The sequence below is a fragment of the Typopeltis vanoorti genome, chromosome 19, assembly GCF_054136105.1.
Source record: "Typopeltis vanoorti isolate ZY-2024b chromosome 19, IOZ_Tvanoo_1.0, whole genome shotgun sequence".
In the NCBI taxonomy this organism is placed as follows: Eukaryota; Metazoa; Arthropoda; class Arachnida; order Uropygi; family Thelyphonidae; genus Typopeltis; species Typopeltis vanoorti.
Window position 1 is genome coordinate 104,366,396 of NC_143567.1, and position 27,910 is coordinate 104,394,305.

Here is a 27,910-nt window from a genome sequence, read left to right on the forward strand (position 1 = left end):
TTACGAACGTAAGACCCAGTTTGGAGTAGAAATCTCTTCTAATTCAATACTGTTTAAATGATCTTCAGTTGAACAGCTAAAATTGATTGATAAAACAGATAAAGTTGATCTGCGTAAAAAAAAGGAAGTTATAATTTAAACTGAATTATGTCATGTGACTCTTTGCTAATTGTTGTCAAAACTTCGGCAAGCACAGTGGTAAATCAGTAAACAAAATCGCACTTATGTGTTGATGTTGTAGATCGTCAGACATGGAGATTGAACACCGTCTTCTGAATATCCATATGTCCATTACGGTTGGATAGGTCCAGTAAAAACTGAGAAATTGGGCTGTTTGATCAAAGAAACCAGCAATACATGCGATCAAAATCAAACACTTGAAATATTGGATTTTTAACTAAAACTATTTGTGGGATTCTAGAAATCTGAGATTCGAAAAGAAATTTTCTACATAGTATACTTTGGATTCATCGTTTCTTCTCATATGCATTTTTAAACTATACGGAACTCACCTACTGTTAAACTAAAGCGAACTGTGTCATTATTGAAGAAGAACTGCTGGGAGAGGAAAAACATTCTCATCATTGTCTTGTAATTAAAGAAGCTGTTTTTTTTTTTTTTTTTTTGATTTATCGATCGAATAGCTCGTTGCTAGAGAACGAGCTATAGTGCAATATTTGTGCAATAAAATATTGCACAAATATTGCACTCAGATTAAAATGTATATGTAAAAATCAATCATTAAAAGATTAAAAATATTTTAACATTTTTGGTGTTCGTAATGTTTTTCGCAGTGTGGATAAACAATGCGTGTTTTATTTATGGGAATTCTGAAGACAACTAAGCTCTCGCCAATTACGTGAATGACAAATGAAAAGGAAAAAATTCATCTGGAAAACTATATTAGAACTAAAGGTTGATTGTGAAGAATACGAAGATTCTTGATCTAGCAAGTCTTCATCTAGCAAGTCTAGTAGACGACAATAATGAAATTTATAAGAGGTAATGAACAAAGCAGGTTTAAATAACTCATCAGATCGGAATCTGAAGATTCTTAATGAGTATTATATGAAAGAAAGTTGTGGATGTCCATATTTTAGTTAATTTAGACTCAAGAGGTCAACAAGGAAGTAATCATCTTAGAGTAGTGTTTGAACTAACCGTGTAAGATGTATTAACGCATCTGTATATTATTATTGCAGTAAACCGTTGTGTAACGAAACATCGGATGTGTACCGTACATCAGGTATTTACCTATGGATGTAGGGGAAGTGGATAATTAGCTGAGCATAGGTGGAATGCTTGTGTTTCAATAGATGCTTTAGTTCTTAGTATCATCGATTGTAGAGAAATCATTCGAATTTGTGACTTCTTTATTTTCTCAACAACTTCTTGTCTAGTGGATATTGTTATAATTATTATTATTATTAAAGAGAGACCTCCATGGAGTGAGCGACTCATCGAGGCAGGTGCCACCTACTCCACGACGCACCAGTTATCCCACTTGTTTTTCAGTTCATTCACACTGCTTGCACACACAATTGCCAATGGCAATCCATTCCAATCACGCATCTCCCTACGAGAGAAAAATCGAGATCACACCCTCTTCTTAGCGGCATTCATTCTCAGCTTTCAAGGATGTCCCTCTTGCCCTTTCCTCACCCTCCGTAAAATAAAAAATTCCATCAACTAAAATCCTGTATGACCCTTCCCGAAGTTTAAAATCTGATCAATCCATTTCTGAATGTGATCCCTGACCAACTTTTCGAAAATCTTTACCACACCATTCCTGAGATACTGATTGGTCGATAGTTGAATACGTCGGTCTTCGCACCACCCTTGTGGATTGGGATTACCATTTATTCTTTCCACTCCTGCGGAATCTTCTCAGTTCTGAGACAGCTCCTAAAAGATGTCAAAAAATATGACATAAGACTTTAAACGAACAACGAATGGTACATATAATTATGAATGTAGGTCGTCTTTCGTTCGGACCCCTGCAGGTCTTCCCGGAAACGAACAAATAAATTTTGAAATTGTATTATCCTGGACCCGATTATATCACTGTAATTTTTTATTGAAATATACGAAAATATACCTACAATAGTTCTTCTTTATTTTTTGATGTATCATAAATCAACTTATGATTAATTGTTGAGTTCCGTGTAAGGGCTGTATCCTAATTTTGATCAGATCGGATGCATGTGGTCCGGCCCTAAAAGTCGGCTTAATACTGATAACTCATTCTTCTTCACATTCGAGCCTGTTATATTAGCGGGCTTAGGGTGGCGTCAGCGACACAAAATAATCGGCGAACTCTCCAGTCCAATGCGAAACATTCTTGTAAAATTCTCTTATCTATTTTCGTTGATTCTTCCTGAGAGAACTAAGGCTAGTTTCATTTGTTTTTCATTTCCTGTTCATTTTATTCACAATTTATTTAAAAAACATTTTTTGTAAAGGAGCCAAACATTAATCGCATACACAAGAAAAATACTATGCGCCGGTCCTGATCCCATCAATCCCTATTCCTGAATTCTTATTCAGTTTGTGCAACTGCTAAAATATCTCCTCTTCATACACCTCAGTTTCTTCAGAAGAGATAGCAGGGAACTCAGTGTTGTATACACCAGATTGATAGCATTTAGCAAAACGGGCACTAGTCTCACAATCTTTACTGCATCTGTCACCCTCACACCATCTGTATTCAGCAGTTATTCTTTTACATTCATTCTTTCTTTTATTTACAACAACAATAAAATTCTTTTTGGTTGTCTTATCTTGTTGAGCCAATTTCTTTTCATAGACTTAGCTTTCCTAGTTTTGACTCTTCTAGCCTGCTGCTTATAATTTTCACAACGGACATCATCCTTATGCACATCGTATTCCTTCCACGTCATCCTTTTCTTACGAATCTCTTGTTTGATATGATTACATATCCATCTGACTCTGTCTCTATTTATTCTTCGATCTCTCGAGACAGATTCGGATATTGAATCATTTAAGTATTTTTAAATGCTTGCCATGCTTTTTCATGCATTTATAATGTTAGATGTATTTAATTAAATCTGGTATGCATCACGAAGAGAATGGCCGTTTATGTCTCTCTAAAGTAATCGCAGATTGCCTTCAGTCATATGAGAAATTACTTGTCAGAAAATAATGATTCTTTCTGTGCAGTGCAGTTTTGATGTCTATGTTTCTTCCAGCCTGTAGATCATCCATAGTTTTCGTGATTGTGTGCTTCGCACGATATGTAATAATAATAATAATAATAATAATATTATTATTATTATTATTCGTGACACCTCCAAGCAGTCTGAAGACTCATCGCGGGAGGACACCTACTGTACAATCTCCATCTCCACCACTACACCGAACCTCTACTACCAATCAACTACATCAACTGCATGTAAGGCCCACAACCACCACCACCACAGCTAGTTTTTTTGTTTGTAAATTGCGTGTGTTCTGAAGGGCCGATTTGTCTGTATGCGGGATGAAAAATCCGAGTTTCCTGAGGAAAAACCTTGCTACCTCCGTATAAGATCGGCTAACTCACATTGACCAAGGCCATACGCTATTGGCGGATGTGCTCTTCATAACAACGGAAAAGTTTTCTTTTATTTTTTCGTCACAAAAGATTGTGTATAGTGTAAAGAGGTATAGTTCTGAATACACTCACGCATGCAGTTGATGAAGCACGCAACGAAGTATAGTTAGTTGCACTTTTTAAAATTTTACATGTATTTAATTAAAGATGTAGGTTTTAGATGTAAGATGAATTTCATCGATCGTTAAGAGAACGCCATCCTACTTATTGCAGGCGTTTCTGGATTAAGTACTATACAGAAGTATAAAAAACGGCTTTAGTTCACTCATTTTGTATGTTGCATTTTCTCTATTAGTTTTCTATTCCCGCCAACTATTTTGCTCTTTTTTCATTCCCATCTGTGAACTGTTGATTTTCTGCATTCTAACTGTTCTAATCGCAATGAAATCATCTTCGTTGAATATTTTAATGTTCCCAACTCGAGTTGACTTCACTTTTTCAAATGCACTGATCCAGAATTTTTGCTGACATTAATCCAAGATTAATGTCAGCAAAAATTATACGATAGGTGTTCACATGCCTTCTAGAATGACAGATAAGTCTACCCACCTTCAAACACTAATGATCAGTTTTAACGGTTCTGTCCTTCAATCATATGATGCAATTTTTATCATATAGGCAAGCCCCATTCTGAAATATTGATTGCTTTTCCAGTCGAGCAGCAGCTATTCTAGTCTTCGTGTTATCTGCCATTTTAAAGTACTGTGTGATTTCTGTCTCCTAGTAAAATGATTGGTTTCATTCTTCTGGTCTAAACGTTATCGAATATATCACCGACATACTTGCATTCCTATCTAATGCGATATAATTGCAGAGGGTCACATGTAGAACACCGCACTCATTTGCTATGTAATAGAGAGAGAGAGAGAGAGAGAGAGAGAGAGAGAGAGAGAGAGAGAGAGAGAGAGAGGCATGGTATTTAGCAGCAGCAGCAGCAGCTGGAAACTCAAGGCCTTAGAAATTCAATATTGCCATCTTTTATTGTTTGGAAGAATCCATAAAGAATAAGAATGCATTTGGTAGAAACAGATTAAAGAAGAATGTATATTATTGTATGAGATTATTATTCTATCTGTCTCTCTCGAAAGGTTGATTGTCATTTCCGAATTTCGATTGGCTTTCCTATCACCCGAAGGCATTCACCTGATTTATAAGCTAACAAGCAGATTTTTGAAATTTTATTTAAATGTATGGCGTTTTTAAGCAGTTCACTCTGCGTAATCTGCAAATCCTGATTTGCAAACAGTTGTTTGTGCATCAGACGTTCTACATCAACAACTCCTATAAATAAGACCACTAAACAAGGAAAATCAAGAATCAAACGGACTATAGAAGGGAATCGAACCTACAACATCTTTCTTTTTGGTGGTCTATGGATGTAAACGCCATTTCTAGACGGAAACAGAGACCAATGTGAATGAAAATTGTTGATCCGAAACGAATCATGACGTGTGGGTGGACATTGTCATGATATTTGTTATATCTCATGAGAGGGTTCACCGGAAAGCGATTATGATACTTCGTTGCAAACTGAGTTATTGGAGAGGTGATTATTACTGGGAATGGTTCCATTAAGCAAAGCGACAGAAGTAGTAAAATGTACCTAAAGAGTTGAGAATATAGATCGTAGTCTTTATAATGAAAATGGGAAGATAAAGAAAGTTCGAATTCGATAGTGCGCATCTGTTTAGCGGACACACTTTTCGTTTTAATGTCTAAATTATATTCCAATCTGTTTTTTGTTCGTTAACTGATGTTAGCATGTAAGCGATGATTACTGTGGTCTTCAAGATGCTAAATACTTAAACTAGTTATATTTTAATTTAATATATCATTATCTATTACTGATCTCATTACATGATTAAAGAATCACATTAGATGGTATTTATTAATTCCATATACCGAGGCAATTATATGGATTTGAGTCCCAGCAACAAATCTAAAGTTTTGAAGTAAGTAGAATAGATGGCATATGAGAGAGAAAAAAAACATTTAGTTTCCTGCAGTGCATGCAGCAGAATTTAATCTTAGATATATCATACTGAATGTTATATAAGTTAAATGTAAGCAACTGTTTTGTATATTTTGTAAATTTGTAAACTATGAATTAATATTTCAAAAGTTTATCTTCAGTAATGTAACTTTCATAGCATATTGAACGTATCTTGTAAAAACAAAAGATTTAAATTGTGATAAATCCAGTACGAAAATAGATATGAAGGATTAACGGAAGAATCGAGAATGAACAGTAAGAATAAGAATTAGTAGATTACCAGGATATACAGATTTAAGAAGAATGGTGCAAAAGATTTGATGCGCAGTCTGGGGAGAAGGAATTGTTACTGATTATGGATGTGCCCAGTGATTTATGAGAGTAATTGATTTATATTAGAGGCATGGCCTGTACATGAATTCGTTTAGTAACAGGAGTCTAGAAGAAATTTTTATTGGTATGAAACCTTATACGGAGACTCAGGGACAAGGGCGGCTCGCGCATAGACACTGTGGAACTTCAGTACCCCCCAATTTGTCTCGATACACAGTCATCTCTCGACTTACGTCCGGGGTCCGTTCCATTCAGCAGGACGTAAGTCGATACATTAAATCAACAGAGTTATAGGGGTTAGGGACTTAACCGTAATTAGTATACTGTCATTTTAATTTTTAAACCTTATTATAAAACTGTAATCTGTGTTATTGCCACTATAAAACAGGAGAATAATTACCAAATCTTCCTCTACAATCACATCTTCATTACATTCCCTGTGTGATCGTTCAGGCTGTGACTCCTCTGGTGTAAATTTTTTTTTTTTAATGAAAATGTCCAATGTGCTCTGTTTAATCCTAATTCTTCTTTCCATCATAAATTTCTTCCTAGCAAGGCAACCGCATCATGTACTTTCTTTTCTATTATTAAGTAGTATTCAACATTGGGGTGCATGTCTTCAGCCATTTTGAGAACATCGCTAAGGATCAAAGTTACATAACTGGATTGTGCCTAATCATTCGCGTCCTTTGTACCAATCCGTTACTTGGCGCGGCACAGATAAAGAATTGCAAAGAACATTTCTGCAAGACCCTTTACTGTGAATTATTTAATTACCTCTTCATTTTCTCGTTTTTCCTCTTCTGCAACACTTGTTCCTCCAGTTCGACCAATTCTTCGTTAGTCAACTCTTCCAGGGAACTTTCTATGAGTTGAATTATGTCGTCATCAATCACTTCGAGATTCAGATTGTTTGCTAGTCCCATTATTACAAACTTACAAAATCATGCACAAACCTTTTTAATGTCTTTTTCCATATGCCACTCATACATTGAGAGGTCACTTTGTCCCAAGCCACAGCAATATTTTTAATCGCATGATAAATATTGAAAGTTTTCCCGAATTGCATGAGAGCCTGGTCATTTCCTTCAGTAGCAGATATGGCTTGTGAAAAAGTTGTCTGTAGATAATAAGCCTTAAACACAGCAAGAGCTCCCTGATTCCATCGGTTGGATTAATGAAGTAGTGAACCTTGACCTTGAACTTGGTGAAGATCACCGCTCTAAGAAGTATAAGACGGATGACCTGGAGCAGTATCTAGAACTAATAAAATTTTCAATTCTACATTTTCTTTCACACAATAACTTTTTATTTCACTCGCACAACAGTTGATTAAGGTATCCTCGAACAATTTTTGAGTCATCCGCGACATCTCATTGCTCCGATAATGAACTGGGATTATGCTTCCTAATGTTTTTGAAGACTCGTGGATTCTCACTGTGCCATTTCTCAAATGGTTTCAGTTTATATCCAGCCACATTACTCCCTAACAGAATCGTAATACAGGCATTAAGAGTTTTGAAGCTAGGTATTGAGTTTAGCTTTTTTTGTGGATGAATGTCTGCTCAGGCATTTTTTCCGAAAGAAGGACGTCTCATATATATTAAATATTTGCTAGGGCAAATAATTTTCCTCCGTAATAATTTTATCCAATTTTTCCACAAACTCTTTGGCAGCCTTCTCAGCACTTGCAGATTCCCATACATTTTCACATTATGCAGCACAAAACGCTGCTTGAATCTCATGAACCAACCGGAAGAAGCGTTGAATTTGTAGTCGTAATCGGGTCCTAAATTCTTCCTCAACATGATGAAGAAACTTAGTGCCTTAGCGGTTATGATCATAGTGATAAGGGGCACTTTTGGTTCAGGTCCTCTATCCACGATGCAAGTAGATTTTCTATATCACCGATAGGACCTTGTCGTCGATTTAAGGGAAGCAGATCCTTTCACAGCTACTACGATTTTATCCTTATTTTTCAAAATGGTCGTCACTGTAGAATAAGACCATCCGAAGTCATGTGCGATCATATTGACGGGCTTACCAGCTTCATGTTGCTTTTTAGCTTGCAACTTCGTTTCAAGATCAATTGCTTGCCTCTTTTTCTGTGATTCTTCACTAGGTTTTTTTGATTGTGCGCGTAGGGGCCATGTTGCACAAAACATCGCGAAATAGTTAACAATTAATACACAATAACCCATTTTTCAAACACAAAATCAACAGAGGAACTGTTGAAGACACATGCTTACTGCCGAGAGAGGTTGCCGCTGAAAGCGCTGTAAGTATAGCCGAAAATGTTATTTATTCCCTTATGGCAGTGTTTCTCAAACTTCAGATATCCGCTGACCCCTTCTTAAATTTTCATTATTACCAAGTACCCATAATTAATTAATTCAAAAATAAATAAATTAATTGAAAACTAATTAAACATAAATCAATTAATTAAAACGAATAAATTAATTAAAATTAATAAATGAATTTAAAATATTAAAAAATTAAATATCTATTTTATTTGGATTTATATGTTCATGTAAACAAGAAATATGATTTATTTTTAATAGAACAAATTTTATAAAGATACTATAAAGTTTTACTTACTTGAAATAATTTATCATCAATGAGAGGAGTGAAATTGCTTATGGTGAGATAAAATTTCAGCAAAATTAGGCTCTATAGTTGTTAATTCCAATCTCAGATGCGGTTCGACATCTATAATGCGATTCCTCTTCTTCGTCTTAATATCTACAAGGGCCGAAAATCCAACTTCGCGCAGATATGAACTTGGAAATAGAGAATTGAACCTTAGAGCTTTATCTGTTAATTCAGGAAATTGATTCTGTATTTGTAGCCAAACTGATGATATCGCTGTATTTATTTTTTAGGAAACCATCCGAAGCTAGTTCTACAAGTTCTTCTTCTTCTATTGACGATAGACCCTTTGGCATAAATTTGTTTTTATTGAAAGGGTATCTTATCCACTCAATATTAATGTCCAATCCAATTAATTTTCACATCATCATCAATTTGTTCATTTAAACTTGCGAGCAATTTTAAATGAACAAATTTAAATCCATTGCAACCCGCTTTTGCCTTAACTTCATTTTTGCCAACGTGGCGTTCACTTTATCTTGGACATGAAATATAGAAATTTCCTTGCCTTGTAAAGATAAATTAAGACTAATTAATACAGTAAATATATCTGCCAGGTATGCTAATTGACTGAGCCATTTCCAATTATGTAAATACTTTTTCAATTCAAACTTTTCATCAAGAAAAACTTGTAGTTCATTCCGAAGTTCAAATAAACGAGTAAGAACTTTTCCACGAGAAAGCCAACGAACATCGGTATGGAAAAGAAGTTGTGTATAGTTGCTTCCCATTTCTTTGCAAAGTTGAGAGAAAAGTCTGGCGTTTAGCGGACGGCCTTTAATATAATTTATGATTTTTACAGCTTCATCAAGAACTTTTCTTAGGTCTGTAGACATCATATGTGTAGCCAAAGCCTCCCTGTGTATGCAAGGCCGAAATTTGAATGCTTGAAACAAGCCCTTTTTTAGATCCGACCATGGAATTCGCTCCGTCCGTGCTTATTCCAACACAACTTTTCCAATGAAGCTTGTTTTGATGCATAAAGGTATTTATGCTGTTGAATATTTCTTCTCCTGTTGTATGTTCTGGCAAGGGTTGGCAATATAAAAGGTCGTCATGAATTTTTTGATTTTTTTCGTACCTAACGAACACTAGAAGATTTGCAAAATTTGTAATGTCGGTGGATTCATCTACCCGCAACGCATAACAATGACTCTTACGTATATCGGATAACAATGTTTGTTTTATATTTTCAGCCATTTCAGTGATTCTTCCAAGAACGGTACTATTTGAAAGACAAATCCTATCAAAAGATCATTTTGCATTATCTCCGATTATAATTTCCGCTATTATTTTTGCTGCAGGCTTGACCAAAGTTTCACCAATTGTTTCCGCTGCACCACTTTTTGCAATTAATAGCGACACACGATATGAAGCTTCTAAAGCCTTCATGTTTTCACCTCCTGACACGATCGACATCACTTTTTGAGATTCTTTTAAATTTTTTAGTTTATTTTGAAAAAATTCGACAGGTTTGTCCTTGCATTCATTATGTTTCGATTCAAAATGGCGATTTAAATTACATGGTTTCATGCTTTCATTTTTTAAAGTTTCACCGCAAATTACACATAATGGAATAGGTTCCTCTTCATTTCCCGTCCATGAAAATCCACATTTCAAGTAATTTATATCGTACTTACGAAGTTTTCTCATCTTCTTCCTAGTTGGTTCTTTAGAGATGTCAGACGCCACACACTTATCAATTTCACTTGATCCAGATACAATATCAACATTTTCTTGTTGCTGACAGCTACTTGTGTCTACTATGTTCCTCTCTTTTGTGCATTTTAAAAATCCAGTCTTTAACCAGCGATCCATACTTAAGAATTTGAAAGCTAAAAAAAAATTACCGTATTTAACGAACACTCCTTCAACAAATGGCTAGTGAAAGCAGAACTCGAAACAGACAGCAATGGTAGGCCAGTAGAAATAAAGCAGCTATGAAGACTTTCATATGATTGGTGCGGTATTAACAAAAGATCGCGCTACTAATTGACAAAAGCAAGCCGACAGTTCAGTTGAAATGCTAATTCTCTTCAACCGAATTCCTTATATAATATCTGAAACACATTCACTATATATTTCTTAGTTTTAACACGTTCACTCAAACAAAACCATATGTTGCCGGTGCACCATATGGTTTTGATTGTCTACTATACAGCATTTTATGTGGGAGGGGTCATGCGATTCAGTAGTTCCGTTTTTATCCCAGTTGTCTCTAATTGCACTGTTTGTTGAGAAACATATCACACAGCCTGCCGATGTCTCTGTACTTTATTCAGTGATACAATAGGAACGTTTTACGATCTCAAACTTAAATTTTATTCCATGCGTTAATGATGCATAGCCGAAAATTGCCACGAACCCCCTGAAGACCTTTCGCGGATCCCCAAGGGTCCGCGTACCACACTTCGAGAAACACTTCCTTATGGGATCGCAGACGTATCTTCAAAAGGACATAAGTCGAGTGATGACAGTATAAATATATTTATTAATTTATTTATATTTGCTTGTAATATTTAATTTTATCATCACCAATCCTATACAATTCTCTTATTTTGTATAAAAAATAAGTAAAATTCATCTTGTAGCACTTAGGAGGGCGCTAGCGGCACTGTGTTTAGCGGCACAGTGTCATATTGCTACGCGCGCAAGCATATGCACGTCATAGTGAGATGCGAGCTATTAGCGTAATGCGGCACTGTCGGTCGCGCAGTTCCACTGTTGTTTATATGCAGTTTGCGCCAGTAGTAGTGTGTTCGTAGTGCTTATCGTGTTTACTCCGTCTCTTTAAATATTTGGACATTACAATTAAAGGATATAATTGTAATGTCCAAAATTGCAAATAAAATCCATTCCTTTAATTACAATTAAAGGAATGGATTTTATTTTTAAGTAATTTTGAATTATACTAAACTGTATAATTTTATCGATAATAAACAATATTTCTTCATATTTAATTTTTATCATAATTTTGATAATTTATGCAAACACGTATACACTGTACGTACTGTGTATGTACAATTCGAAAGTTGCTCCACGATTTCAAGCCACGAGCCGCCACTGCTCGGGGAAAATTATCACATGGGAGGAATAATATGAGAATCTGTGGGTTAGTGAGAATAAGTGACTCAAGTATATTAATAAGACGAATATACTTACTCAAGAAAATGATTATGATGAAAAGATGACTACGTCATAGAGTGTAGAGGAGCGTATACAAGATAGGCTGCAAATAACCTGTTATATCTAGACACAAATACCAGGAGTATTAAGAACAAAAGGTAGAGTTTGTTGCCTTCGTTGGACCTCAGATTGCAGGCATTAGTGAAGCCTCTATCAGAATCAGACACACTAATTGGTATCGAGACAGGATAGGAAAGGAGGGGGCGTTCTGCTGATGATATCGGATGACTTGAATCCAGTTAGTGTTGAGATCTGTGATTGCAATAATAGAAACAGAGTTTCACGTGCCAGTGAGTTTGACGCCATCTGGCGTGAGGTTGAGTATTGCACTTTTAAACTAATGGTGGAATGCTATTACGGACAAACAGAATTAATTACTTATTTTATTGCACTTTCCAGGTGTCTGCTGCTGTTTGTCTCCAAAAATATAAAAAATGTCATCGCCATTGCGAATCAGAAAACCTTGGCATTACAGTGCAGCATGCAATCTCTTTGAAAAAAGTACAGAGTCCTTGTGAAAAAATCTCGAGTCCCACAAGAGAGTGGATTTCTTATGGTAAAGTTTTATAACGAAACTAAACATTATTAATAATTCGAATCTGATCAGGTGCAAAGGTATAAGTTGATCGCCCTTATGGAAAGTATAATGCTCATTATGTTTCATTTTTAGTTTACTTTTATTAATATTTCCTTCGATTAGAATTAAGTGCGAATTTATTGAATTTATTTTTCGGTCATGCATGCATGCTCTTCCATTTCTATTTTATACCGAGGATGCATGGGCAAAATTAATTTTCGCGACGTTTCCGTATTATATTAATTTAAAAAAATTTGTCTTTAAGGTAATGTTTAATTTTACTTCAGCCGTAATTGTGTATATAGTTTTAAATAAATATGCAAATTCTTTTCATGAAAGTAAAAAAAAAAAAAAAAACAATGTAATAATCTAAAAATCCATTCGGTTTTGACACGTTTGCTTTGAAAGTAGTCAACGGACACCATAGTGTGAGGAACAAACACCCACATCGCCCACCTTAAGATGAATGCCACAAGCATGCCAGATCGACACCCTTTCTCTTCCATCACTGCAGCAATCGATGGGAAATGCTTTCCACAAACGTATACGATGGCGATTAATGAGAATTTTTCTATCATTCTTCTTGTAAACATGTAATGAGGTCCGGAACTGTGTGAGGCTGAAGTCCCTTGACCTCACTCGACTCTCCAGTTCATCTCACAAATGTTCAATAGGGTTGAGATCAGGGCTCTCGAGACCAGTCAAGTGTGGTGTCATTAATGTCCGCAAATCACACAGTTCCAGCAGCTTTCTTATCGCACAGTGCATTGTTTTGCTGAAAGAGACAATGGTCAGTTCAGTAGAAACGCCACCAAGTAGGAAGCATTGCATTGTCCAGAATGTTCAGATACCCCTTTCAATATTCAATGTTCAGGGCGCCTTAGATATCCTAATTCAATCCAGGAAAAACAGGACCAATACCATCACACTGCCACCTAACACATCACGCTACACCCTGTAGAGGGATGTAGCGCGATTCGTCGCTCCCTAACAGCTTTCCAAACTTCGTCTACCCATTGTACACGCTCTTTGCACCACTGAAGACGACGTTGCAAGTTGGTCATGTGGAACTTGCATATTGCTGTTCTACCATAGCAATCCATGTTGTAAATCTGAATATTTTTCTGCAGATTCGTGTTCAATTCAACGATCTGAACTCCGCTTTCAATATGTCGGCCGACGAATGGTGCTTTTTACATATTACACTGGCCAACAAAAAAATTTTTTTTTTCTGCTGATTATGATCTGATACTTGATTTTTACTAATTTGGGTGTGCGCTGATTTCAAATATCAAACCCATGTTTCTCTATCACGTCAGGTTTTTCCTCTATGGCATTTTCTTTTTGCTAATTTGTAAGTTTTTGATATATTTAAGAAGGCAGTACTATTTAGAAGATCAAAGACATCGATTTTTTAATATTATTTTCTGAAAAGATGTACTTTTAAAAATCAGATCCTAACTTTTTATCAAGACATTCAAAAAATTCCCGAAGATATAGCCTATTATTCAAAGCGGTGCGCAGATCAGAATCGGAGCGCTCACCGCTCTCGCTTGTTAGTAAGCGAATAAATGCGTAAGAACCTGCCACGGTACGTACTGGCGCTTTAAATGCGAGAGGGGCCGATAACCGACCTAATACATTTAGGTAATGAAAAGTAGGCGATGACAACTGCCTAAAACAAATGAATGCTATGTGCGTCATAGCGGGCAAAGAACGATCGAAATCAGTCAATCGTTAATCGATCGTGAAAGTATGATGAGCGCTTATAACGTTTCAATAAAGTCTCTGGTTTTTTTTGTCTTGTTAATTGCATGTTAGTCCGTAGTGAAGAAAATACACCATGTCTACTACTCGAAAATGTGTCAATAGTGTAGATTCTTTCTGCTACATTTGTGGCAGCTTTATTGTTCCCAGTCAAAGGACAAATATCACTGATTTCGTTACGAAAGTGTACTTTGCATACTTTGACGTAAAATTTGCAGATCAGGACAAGTCATGGGCTCCAAATAAAGTGTGTAAGTCATGTGTAGAAAATTTACGACAGTGGAGCAAGGGAAAACGCCAAAAATTAGTTTTGGCATTCCAATGATTTGGCGTGAACCGAAAAATCACGTAGATGATTGCTATTTTTGTTTAGTTCAGACTTCTGGTTATAATAAGAAGAATAAGAAAAAAATTGAGTATCCAAATCTCGACCCAGCAATTCGGCCAGTTGCTCATTCCAATGAAATAGCCGTGCCAGTTTATAAAGGACTTCCTTCAATTGAGAACGAGCATGATCGGGATATGCCAGATGTTATTGAGGAGCAAGACCCGGATGTTGATTTAGACAATGAAAATTTAATTTCTAATTCTGGACCGCAACGTTTTACTCAAGCGGAATTGAATGACTTAGTAAGAGATTTGGGCCTATAAAAGGAATCATCGGAATTGTTAGCTTCAAGATTAAATGAAAAAACTTACTGGAGCAAGATACATAGATAACTTTTTATCGTAGCAGGGAAAGTAATCTTGTACCACATTTTAAACACGAGTGTGGGTTTGTTTACTGTAACAATGTCAGGTTTACTAACTGAAATGAGTGTTGTACAATATCATCCAAATGAGTGGCGTTTATTTATCGACAGTTCAAGCAGAAGTCTCAAGTGTGCCTTACTACACAGTGGGAATGTATATGGCTCAATTCCTATTGGCTATTCAGTCCACTTAAAGGAAACATATGAGGACATTAAAAAAGGTTCTGAAGTTATTAAAATATACAGACCATAACTGGATCATCTGTGTGGATCTTAAAATGGTGAACGTTTTACTTGGCTTTCAAAGAGGATATACAAAGTTTCCGTGTTTTCTATGCTTCTGGGATAGTCGAACTAGAAACCAACACCGGATTCAGAAACATTGGCATCTTAGAATATCCTTAAATGTTGGAGAACAGAATGTTATAAATCAACATTTAATCGACAGAGAAAAAATCATTTTTCCACCTCTACACATCAAACTAGGTCTTATGAAGCAGTATGTTAAAGCTTTAGATTTACAAGGTGACTGTTTCCAATACATATGTGAAAAATTTCCACGACTTAGTTATGAAAAAATTAAAGCCGGTGTATTTGATGGACCGCAAATTAGAACTTTAATGAGAGACCCAAATTTCATCAACTCTATGAACGAAATTGAGAAAGAGGCCTGGACTTCATTTACGATGGTTGCGAATAATTTTCTTGGAAACAAAAAAGTGTGCAATTACAAAGATCTAGTGGAAACAATGCTTGAAAATTTCCAGCGCCTAGGTTGCAACATGAGCATAAAGCTTCATTTCCTATACAGTCATCTTGATAGATTTCCAGAGAATTTAGGTGCTGTAAGCGATGAACAAGGGGAAAGATTTCATCAAGATTTAAAAACTATGGAAGACCGGTACCAAGGAAGATGGGATTCTCACATGATGGCCGACTACTGTTGGAGTATTCAAAGGGATTGCCAAAACAGAACACAGCAGAAATTGCTACAAACAAAAATTTATTCCCTGAAACTCATGTGTAAGTAAAATTGTTATTTTTTTATAAATATTCTTGTAATTTTTAATGACTATTGTTAAGTAGTTATGTATCTAATTATCGGCATCTCTCGCATTCAAAGCGCCAGTACGTGCCGTTTCAGGTTCTTACGCATTTATTCGTTTACTAACAAGCGAGAGCGGTGAGCGCTCCGATTCTGATCTGCGCACAGCTTTGAATAATAGGCTATATCTTCGGGACTTTTTCGAATTTCTTGATAAAAAGTTAGGAACAGATTTTTAAAAGTACATACTTTCAGAAAATAATATTAAAAAATCGATTTTTGTAATCCTCTAAATAGTACTGCCTCCTTAAAACTATCCAAAACTTACAAATTAGCAAAAAGAAAATGCCATAGAGGAAAAACCTGACGTGATAGAGAAAAATGGGTTTGATATTTGAAATCAGCGCACCCAAATTAGTAAAAAACAAGTCTCATATAAAAGTCAGCAAAAACTGTGTTGGATTGTGTTATCCTACGTACCAACCTACTGTCATGTTCGGTAAGTGCGGTGGGTTATCCACTGCGGGGAGCACTTGCAGTTGACTCTCTGTGCTTCCATCTCAGTATGCTATTAGTGATTCTTGACTTGGGATGCCCCAATTTGTCGAACAGATAGGCATTAAGAGTCTATTACAATGCCACTTTCAAGCTGAGTCAGTTCCCTTCTTGCAGCCACAGTTACAGCTAGCAGGACACAGTTGTTATATGGCTCAGTAGGTACAGACAGCCCTTTGAGCCATGTAACCTCGTCAGAGGCGAGGTTACATGGCTCATATATCAAAGACGGGATTCGAACCCAAATGTGAGAAACATTCATCACGCATTTTGAGGTAAATGGTGAGCTAGCCGGTCTCTTAGGTAGACAGAAGATTCCCCCTCCTTAAATAGTCAGACCTGTCCAAAGAACACATACAGATCTACATGTATGAGTTGAAGGAAAACAGAGGTGACCACAACAGGATACAAGATGGGAGTTTATTCCCTTAACTGGAGAGATAACACGAATAGGTACTATTTGTTATTTAGATCAGGGCTATCCAACTTTAGGTAATCTGAGGGCCGCATTACAAAAAAAAAAAGATTTATCCGAGGGCCGCATCACAGTACGTGTCTAGAAATTTCGTGAGCAGCAGCGACACAACCACGATAGCTGAACGAAACGAACAACACTAATCGCACGCTCAAGCGGAACGTGAGCGCCCGGAGTATGGACGTTGGAACAGAACTGTGTAAGAACGCTTCTTTGACATATCTCATATTTGAAAAACACGTGGGTAGATAGTGACATAAAAACACCAAATGAAATTACCAACATCGAGATTATCGATTATTGATAGAATTAAAATATCTAATACGCATTTCATTCAGATTATTTTATTTTTTTTTCGCTCGTGAAAATCAAAATCCACAGGCGGGCCGCACAAAATCGCACCGCCGGCCACATCCGGCCCGCGGACAGTGCTTTGGACAGCCCTGATTTAGAAGAATCGTGAATTATTCACGAATCTTCCGTAGAAAGAAAATAACAAGCATGTGATCGACTGTTTCGGATAAGAAGAGGCCATCTACCAAATAGTCTATTTGAGCTCATAATGAAATATTAATACCAGGATCACTAATGTTTAATATTTTTTTTTTGTAAAATTTTAGGCTAAGTTTCATATAGGTTTGGAGTGTGAATATTTGCTTCACAGCATTCTTCGTAGTCTTTTTAGAAAAAAGTAACTTTTGTGTAACATTTTGGTTTTGTCAGCTGGACCCTCTCTGTTTTGCAGATAATGGATGGCTTGTAAAACTCGATTTGTTGGGTTCTTTAAGTGAAATAAGAAGATGCTGGGTTACTTTGTACCGTTTTAATGACCTACTTGAGGGTATAAGGTGGGCCTGATGATGTGTTCGTTCGGAGGAAGGGGTGGACGGAGGAAGGAAGAGCGTTTCACGGCTTCAATGCCCACGGGTAATAGCCGGCCATGTGTGAGGAGGTATGGGTGAAGGAGGGGAGGGGAGAGCAGTGGAGTGTGGGCGACAGAAGATGGAGGGGAAGAGGTCGTAGGATGAGAGATATACTTGTTTCCCCAGTGGTGAATATTTTACCGCTTACACGATTTTGCTATCGCAGGATCCAACTGTAGTAAATGAATTTGGCATATTTTTCAACAATACATAACAAGTCAAGAGATATTTGCATAGTTGTTAGAACTTCATTGTTACGTACAATAGCCAGCTACTTGGTAAAATATTTTGAGACGAATATTTAACCACCCAACCGGCCGGTGTGGATGAAATATTCAACACTCCCTAGCTTTTTTCATGGATCAAAACTTCGTCGGCATTCTACCTTTTACCTTCCTCCGCCGTTAATCTCGTTACGGCTATTCTATAGCATTAGTGGATTAACTGTTGCTGAGTGACCTTTGTGTCCCCTCCCCCTGTCTTTACGTCTATTGTGTTGCTTAGAATTTCATTTACTGTCCTAAGTTATTTGACTTTTCTTGCCTCTAAAATGATTTATTGTCTCTTCCCAAAAATTGAAACCAATTTCACATATGCGGAAAAAAAATCAATCCTGAAATAGGGGTACTAAGGGGAGAAATAACTTAGATATTAGTATAAGTTTAGATGATATAGATAATAGTAAACATAGATAAGCAGGAATTGTTAGATAGAATAAAAATCGTAAAATGGGACACAACCGGGAAAGAAAAATAAAATAAAATAGTAAAAAAAAAAATTAAAAATCTGGAACATAGATTTAGGAAATGCAATAAATGAAAAAAGAAATGGCATACAAATCAATCCTCAAAAAGACACAAAAGGAAACATTATATACCAAAACATACCAAAACAAAAGGCATATAGAAAAAGCTTACCAAGATTCTTGGGACATATTTGTTAATGAACTAGAAGACATACATTGAAGACAAGACTTAGACTACAAAACATGAAGGAAATTAAGCAATGAAGAAAGAGATATAGCGCAAATCAACATAAAACAAGAGAAACAAATTTAATGATCCAAATTTTACTGATAGAGAAACAATAAATTTGCAGCTCTTTCGAAACATGGTGGAGAATATTTACATCACAGATTCTTAAAATTGAGAACTGTTGCATGAAATATTAGGTTCCATCAGAATGGTTAATCTTTTAACCATTCTGATGGAATAATTTAAGTGCAATAATTTCTTGTTTCACGTAAATCTTGTCTGATCGACAAGATTTAAGTTCAACAAGAAATTATTGAAAAGAAAGACGAGAATTTAATTGCACTCCACCAACAATAAGGTTGACCTAAGACACACACAAACGTCATTATTAATACCAACTTAAACAGGCAGTGAATCACTATTACTGTGTGATGCAAATCACAATCTGCTTTCATCATTCGCTAACCAGTTTCATTTGTTAATAATTTGAACGATCAGACAGCACTGACTTCGTCACCTGTCTGATCGTTCAATATTTCGCTTCAGAAGCATTGATGCAATTGCAACATTTTCAATAGAATAATTTGAACACAGGAAAATAATTTTAAAACCAACAGCTTTATTTGATTAATATGATTATTGTCATCTGTCTGATACTATCTGCTTGCTTAATAACGCGAAGTGATCTGTCTGTTCTGGATAATCACTTATCGCGTTCTGCTCTATCACAGGATCCAGATAGCGGTAGCCGCAACACTCAAAGACAACTCTACATAAATATGCTGTACTGCTTTCTGCTATTGAGAGAGAGAAGAATACGATAGTGATCCTGTTGAAGCAGACGGTGTATTTCTTCAATAGTTTATTAAAGCAATGTCCCTCCCTCCCTCCCATGATATATCACATTTCATTTCCACCGGGGTGCCTTCGTTGCACTCATCGAAACACCATAAGTAGCGCCCGACTACCAAAATGAGTGTGTTGTAAACCAAATTGGTGGCAATGAAACCCTTAACGCCCTCACATAAATTAGGTTTACAGTCAAACTCAAGGGCGCTCATCTCATTGGCAGAAATCAAATTCAATGTGTTTGCTGCTCTCCACAGATGAAGACAATCCCGACCTCTGAGTCTCTCCCCATACTAAGGAGAAATTCAAAGGTCATGAATAAATGCTTGCATGAGTGGCGATGCAACAAACTATTCCACATATCGTCATCATTCCTTCAATGGGCGAACGAACCATGAGCATAACTGGCCTAGTCCATGCGAAATGCATTAATTTGTGGCAAACTAATGGATTTCTATTGACATACCCCTCTTCCTCACCTCGCCACGATATGCAATGTTTCCAAAATTTCTCAATTTCTGCATTGTAAAGGGGCCTTTCCTAAATTTCTTTGATGTCTAATATCGTGAACGTTTTCTATGCAAATTACTGAAATCAATCGAAATATCTGTATTTATGTGAAGCAAAGAATGCTGTACTGTGGTACGTAACAATTAGATTAACTGGCTAATATCAACCAGTGTTTAATCTAATTGTTACGTACCAATTAATTACTGAAATCAATCGAAATATCTGTATTTATGTGAAGCAAAGAATGCTGTACTGTGGTACGTAACAATTAGATTAACTGGCTAATCAGTTAATTGTACTGTTGTACGTAACAATTAGATTAAACATTAACCAATGTTTAATCTAATTGTTACGTACAACAGTACAGCATTCTTTGCTTCACATAAATAGAGATCTTTCGATTGATTTCAGTAATTAATTGGTACGTAACAATTAGATTAAACACTGGTTGATATTAGCCAGTTAATCTAATTGTTACGTACCACAGTACAGCATTCTTTGCTTCACATAAATACAGATATTTCGATTGATTTCAGTAATTTGCATAGAAAACGTTCACGATATTAGACATCAAAGAAATTTAGGAAAGGCCCCTTTACAATGCAGAAATTGAGAAATTTTGGAAACATTGCATATCGTGGCGAGGTGAGGAAGAGGGGTATGTCAATAGAAATCCATTAGTTTGCCACAAATTAATGCATTTCGCATGGACTAGGCCAGTTATGCTCATGGTTCGTTCGCCCATTGAAGGAATGATGACGATATGTGGAATAGTTTGTTGCATCGCCACTCATGCAAGCACTTATTCATGACCTTTGAATTTCTCCTTAGTATGGGGAGAGACTCAGAGGTCGGGATTGTCTTCATCTGTGGAGAGCAGCAAACACATTGAATTTGATTTCTGCCAATGAGATGAGCGCCCTTGAGTTTGACTGTAAACCTAATTTATGTGAGGGCGTTAAGGGTTTCATTGCCACCAATTTGGTTTACAACACACTCATTTTGGTAGTCGGGCGCTACTTATGGTGTTTCGATGAGTGCAACGAAGGCACCCCGGTGGAAATGAAATGTGATATATCATGGGAGGGAGGGAGGGACATTGCTTTAATAAACTATTGAAGAAATACACCGTCTGCTTCAACAGGATCACTATCGTATTCTTCTCTCTCTCAATAGCAGAAAGCAGTACAGCATATTTATGTAGAGTTGTCTTTGAGTGTTGCGGCTACCGCTATCTGGATCCTGTGATAGAGCAGAACGCGATAAGTGATTATCCAGAACAGACAGATCACTTCGCGTTATTAAGCAAGCAGATAGTATCAGACAGATGACAATAATCATGTTAATCAAATAAAGCTATTGGTTTTAAAATTATTTTCCTGAGTTCAAATTATTCTATTGAAAATGTTACAATTGCATCAATGCTTCTGAAGCGAAATATTGAACGATCAGACAGGTGATGAAGTCAGTGCTGTCTGATCGTTCAAATTATTAACAAAGGAAACTGGTTAGCGAATGATGAAAGTAGATTGTGATTTGCATCACACAGTAATAGTGATTCACTGCCTGTTTAAGTTGGTGTTAATAATGACGTGTGTGTGTGTCTTAGGTCAACCTAATTGTTGGTGCAGTGCAATTAAATTCTCGTCTTTCTTTTGAATAATTTCTTGTTGAACTTAAATCTTGTCGATCAGACAAGATTTACGTGAAACAAGAAATTATTGCACTTAAATTATTCCATCAGAATGGTTAATCTTTCAACCATTCTGATGGAACCTAAAATTTCTTGCAACAGTTCTCAATTTTAAGAATCTGTGATGTAAAGAACAGGATCACTATCGTATTCCAGCATGTTTCGAAAGAGCTGCAAATTTATTGTTTCTCTATCAGTAAAATTTGGATCATTAAATTTGTTTCTCTTGTTTTATGTTGATTTGCGCTATATCTCTTTCTTCATTGCTTAATTTCCTTCATATTTTGTAGTCTAAGTCTTGTCTTCAATGTATGTCTTCTAGTTCATTAACAAATATGTCCCAAGAATCTTGGTAAGCTTTTTCTATATGCCTTTTGTTTTGGTATGTTTTGGTATATAATGTTTTGTTTTGTGTCTTTTTGAGGATTGGTTTGTATGCCATTTCTTTTTTCATTTATTGCATTTCCTAAATCTATGTTCCAGATTTTTAATGTTTTTTTTACTATTTTATTTTTTTTTTTCTTTCCCGGTTGTTGTGTCCCATTTTACGATTTTTATTCTATCTAACAATTCCTGCTTATCTGTGTTTACTATTATCTATATCATCTAAACTTATACTAATATCTAAGTTATTTCTCCCCTTAGTATCCCTAATATTTGTATTTATACTGCACCTTTTGGGATATTTAGTTTGAGATATTATATACAAAAACAAGGAGAAAGAACTCAAATATGTCTGAAAGTGTAACTATGTTGCAGTCGTGACACTTTATCTCGTTTCTTAACATTAATTTCCCGCGTGATTAGGTTCGTATTTTTCAAGTGGTGCATTGGACAGCAATTTCAGGCAACTGTTTTATCATAGGACAAAATGTTTATTAAATTCCTTAACATGCTACAATTCAATGCTAAACTAAATACTTACAAACTAACATTAGCTTATTACAATTAAATAGGCTATGATCCTATAATGGGTATTACGATCATGCCGCCATAACCATTCAACACACGAATTCATTTGACATGGACAAATAAGATTAATTCACACTATTTAACTATTCAAACTTAAGTAGATTAACTAAACCACTTACTACACTAACACATAACTATGTCATTTAAACATTCTTATACAATATAATAGATAATGCAAAATTCTCAGGACACTTAATTATTCACATATCATTAACACTAGCCAGCTTACTTTTCATATATTTTATCAGATACTAAAGTCCTAGTATAAATTTTCCTTGGTCACTTCAACAGTTCCGTATTAGAATTATGATACTTATCACAGACAAATTTTAGTTAACATTAGATATATTTTACAGTACCTTTCTTTCTTGAGTTTTTCATATGGGCCTTTACCTTTTTCTGATTGAACTAGCTTGGTATAACGTCTCCGACAATCTGTTTCTTCTACGTTCCTTTTGGAAATGAACTAGGCTTACGTGGTCTTAACTTTTCGTAACTTCGGACAACTTTGAGTCATCTATATATCGGCTGTGCAACTCGCGAAGTGGACATCGATTTCTTTACAGCTATCCGTTTTTCGTAGTTATCGTTGGAGTCGAAACACAAAGAATATGTTTCTTTTTCTTTGACTCTATGGCATTCTTCGCTTCTTTCATAGGGAATCCAGAATCGAAATCCCGCTCACTTTCGTTTCCGTGTTGTGACGTGGAGATATAACCCATATCTCGCCACTCAGGAAAACACCGTGAAATCCTATGCCGCGGAACTAGTAGAGAACTCCTCGGGAACAGAACCAAACAAAAACCAAAAAGCCCTGGGGGGGTTTCCAGCCCTTTTATACCTGCTCTCCTAACGGCACCTTTATTGACTTCTTTTCTCTGCCCCTACTTGTTTTTACTTCACCGACCAATTAGGGTGGCGTTTTTCTGCCAAACGTCCTTTGATCGGCGAGCTCGTAACGATGTCTCAATCCGGGAATCGGCCCTGAGCGATAGTCTGTTGTTTTTCTTTTGCTAGCCTCTAATTTAATCCCCTTTCCAAAATTTTTCTATGAACTTACTTAATAACTTAATCTCTAGCCTCTCACATACCATCTTTTATGATTAATCCTTTTCTGTCTTATTTATTTAACTTTTCTCATTTAATTCATATCACAATATTAATATATTCTTTCTTTTGCTAGCTAGTTTAACAAAAACCTTTATGTTTTATACATTTTATTGGATGCAAGAATATTTCTTTTTCTTTTAATTAATTCAACTTTTATCTTTTATGCAGGGGTTTTAATTTATTTCATTTATTCTTCATGTTACACCATGATAGCTGAGAATTCTACATTCTTAAGATATCAGGTGTAACACGGTACTTCAGAGGCTGGTTTATGGATTATTAATTTTTAGTTGTTTTACCGATTCTAATTCCTTTGTTGTTATGCTTCGCACATTCCTATGGTTACTTCGTCTGAGTTTATAGAATTTTTTTATTTGGTAAGATAACCAGCCTTAGGCGAAAGAGAGTAATAAACTAATTTCATAAATTTGCATACATTTAAATTTTCTAAAATTGATTTTAAAAAGATTGCGTTTTTAATTTACATTAAATTATTATGAAACCTTGAAGTAATTCATGACAATAAAAAAGTAAGTTTTCAGCTGACAACATTTATTTCAACCGATATCAGGTTAGCACATAAGAGACATCTTGTATTCCGTATGATCACGACTTCATTGCACAAATTGAAACTACAACTTTCATGAGAATTCCCAAAGAAGGTCAATTAAGAAAAGTAATATCGGTTAGCGATGCTTGTTCAAAGGGACAAACGCCTGCTTAATTTATGGGGGCCATCACATAAAGAGGTGTCGAATTTCATGACCGTAAATCAGAACTTCGTTATTTGAGTAATATTTCTACTGTATTTTCCTAATGATTGGGTAATCACGTAAGAAATTAGAAAAATCCTTATTCATTGAGATAAGATACCAGGATATTTTCTAATTATTTAAATAAGAAAGAAGAAAATGAATTATCAAAAATTAGTGCAATTCTGTCTTTACTCGCACATGTTGATGAAGCACACAACGGAATAAAGTTTGTGTAATTTTTTGCATTTTTATGTGAGTGGGGCTCACTGTAAAAAACCTACCAAAAGTAGCTAGTATTCTGTAGCTTTCCATTTCGTTGTAAAAACAGAATCTCAAGCAAACGAAAATTCACTTTTACATTCATTTAGTTCTGAGTGTAATATCCAAACACATAACAACCTTTAGAGAAATAACAGTTCTTTTTGTCAACTGTACTTGTACACAACAAAACGAGTAAATTTTTGCAATCACAAAGAGAACTTGAGTAGCAGGTTCCACTTAGGAGAAATTAACATTTTATAAAGTGTTGTTTGCTAATAACTGACTTTCATTTTTTGATATCTTAGAAATTTTATGAGAATCGAAATTCTCACGTAATGTCTCTGCTGACGTTGAGTTACCGAAGAACACTCAAACTAAATATTTTCTTTAAGAAAATTTGCTTTTCTGCAAAACAAAAATGGCAAAAAATGACTCAATGACTATGTCATTCTCCTGAAGATTTGCGCTCCAAATATAATTCACATCCTATCTTGTCTCTTTACTTTTATGAAGAGGCAAATTTGTGCATGACACGATCATCTGCTTAAAGATATCCAGCGATCGTCAATGCTCAGTGGGCTCCCCCCCACCCCCCCCCCCCCCCACCCCCCCCCCCCCCCACCCCCCCCCCCCCCCACCCCCCCCCCCCCCCACCCCCCCCCCCCCCCACCCCCCCCCCCCCCCACCCCCCCCCCCCCCCACCCCCCCCCCCCCCCACCCCCCCCCCCCCCCACCCCCCCCCCCCCCCACCCCCCCCCCCCCCCACCCCCCCCCCCCCCCACCCCCCCCCCCCCCCACCCCCCCCCCCCCCCACCCCCCCCCCCCCCCACCCCCCCCCCCCCCCACCCCCCCCCCCCCCCACCCCCCCCCCCCCCCACCCCCCCCCCCCCCCACCCCCCCCCCCCCCCACCCCCCCCCCCCCCCACCCCCCCCCCCCCCCACCCCCCCCCCCCCCCACCCCCCCCCCCCCCCACCCCCCCCCCCCCCCACCCCCCCCCCCCCCCACCCCCCCCCCCCCCCACCCCCCCCCCCCCCCACCCCCCCCCCCCCCCACCCCCCCCCCCCCCCACCCCCCCCCCCACCATTAGTATAAATTCATGTGTTCTTTTAGTTAACTTGTTAAAAGAATATTTCTTGTCCTAAATAGTAGATCGAATTTTTTACACTAGTATCAGTTATTAAATCTGTTTTTACATCTACTGAATTATAAAATTTCTTTCTTCAGCTAGTACATTCGTAGAATTACCCATTTGTATGAATTCTTATGTGCATTTTAAGGAAGTGTGAAAGAGAAAATTTCTTCTCACAGATTGGACACATGAAAGGTTTCTCATTGGTGTGAATTCTTATGTGGCTTAAGATTTTCTAACGAAGAAAATTTCTTTCCGTCACGCAAAAGGTTTCTCATTAGTATGAGTTCTTGTGTGCTTTTTAAGACTTTCTGAATGAGAAAATTTCATGTCACAGACTGGACACGCGAAGGGTTTTTCATTAGTATGAATTCTTAAATGTCTTTTAAGATGTCCTATTTGTGAAAATTTCTTTTGACAAATTGTACAATTATATGGCTTTTCATTAGAATGAATTCTTAAATGTGTTTTAAGACTTCCTGACTGAGAAAATTTCATGTCACAGACTGAACACGCAAAAGGTTTTTCATTAGTATGAGTTCTTGTGTGCTTTTTAAGACTTTCTGAATGAGAAAATTTCATGTCACAGATAGGACACACATAGGGTTTTTCATTAGTATGAATTCTTAAATGTGTTTTAAGATGTCCTATTTGTGAAAATTTCTTTTGACAAATTGTACAATTATATGGCTTTTCATTAGAATGAATTCTTAAATGTATTTTAAGATTTCCTGACAGAGAAAATTTCCTTCCACAGACTGGACACGCATAGGTTTTCTCATTAGTATGAATTCTTATGTGCGTTTTAAGACTTCCTGAATGAGAAAATTTCATGTCACAGACTGAACACGTAAAAGGTTTTTCATTAGTATGAATTCTTAAATGTGTTTTAAGATGTCCTATTTGTGAAAATTTCTTTTGACAAATTATACAATTATATGGCTTTTCATTAGAATGAATTCTTAAATGTGTTTTAAGATTTCCGGACATAGAAAATTTCCTATCACAGACTGGACACGCATAGGGTTTCTCATCAGTATGAGTTCTTGTGTGCTTTTTAAGATTTCCTGAATGAGAAAATTTCATGTCACAGATAGGACACGCAAAGGGTTTTTCATTAGTATGAACTCTTAAATGAGTTTTAAGATTTCCTATTTGCGAAAATTTCTTTTGACAAATTGTACAATTATATGGCCTTTCATTAGAATGAATTCTTAAGTGTGCCTTAAGATTTGATTCTGTTCCAAATTTCTTACCGCACATAATACATTCGAGAGGTTTTTCATTAGTGTGAATTCTTATGTGTACTTTAAGAGATTGAGATCGTGAAAATTTTTTCTCACAGATAGTGCACATGAAGGGTTTTTCATTAGTATGGCATCTTAAGTGTATTTTTAGAGAACTTGAATTAGAAAATTTCTTATGACAGATTGTACAGTCGAAAGGTTTCTCATTAGTGTGAATTCTTGAATGTAATTTTAGACTTCCTTGTTGCGAAAATTTCTTTTTATAAATTGTACAATTGTATGGTTTCTCATTAGAATGAATTCTCAAGTGCACCTTGAGATTGGATGCGATGTTAAATTTCTTACCGCATACTCTACACTCCAATGGTTTTTCATTGATATGAAATTTTAAGTGAGTTTTTAGATTTCTTGAATTAGAAAATTTCTTCGCACAGATAGTACATTCGAAAGTTTTCTCATTAGTGTGAATTTTTATGTGCTTCGTAAGATTTCCTGAGCAAGAAAAGTTCTTTTCACAGAGAGGACAAGCAGGGTTCTTCAT

General features: G+C 36.5%; 1 protein-coding gene across 1 annotated transcript; it reads right to left on the minus strand.

The window, feature by feature from the left end:
* Positions 1 to 27,910, minus strand: LOC150096416 (uncharacterized). The gene is made up of 3 exons (XM_090409058.1): positions 26,421 to 27,910; positions 26,239 to 26,346; positions 1 to 109 (listed from the first exon to the last, which is right to left on the minus strand). The coding sequence occupies exons 1-3, from the start codon at positions 27,908 to 27,910 to the stop codon at positions 1 to 3; spliced, it is 1,707 nt and encodes a 568-aa protein (XP_090265184.1).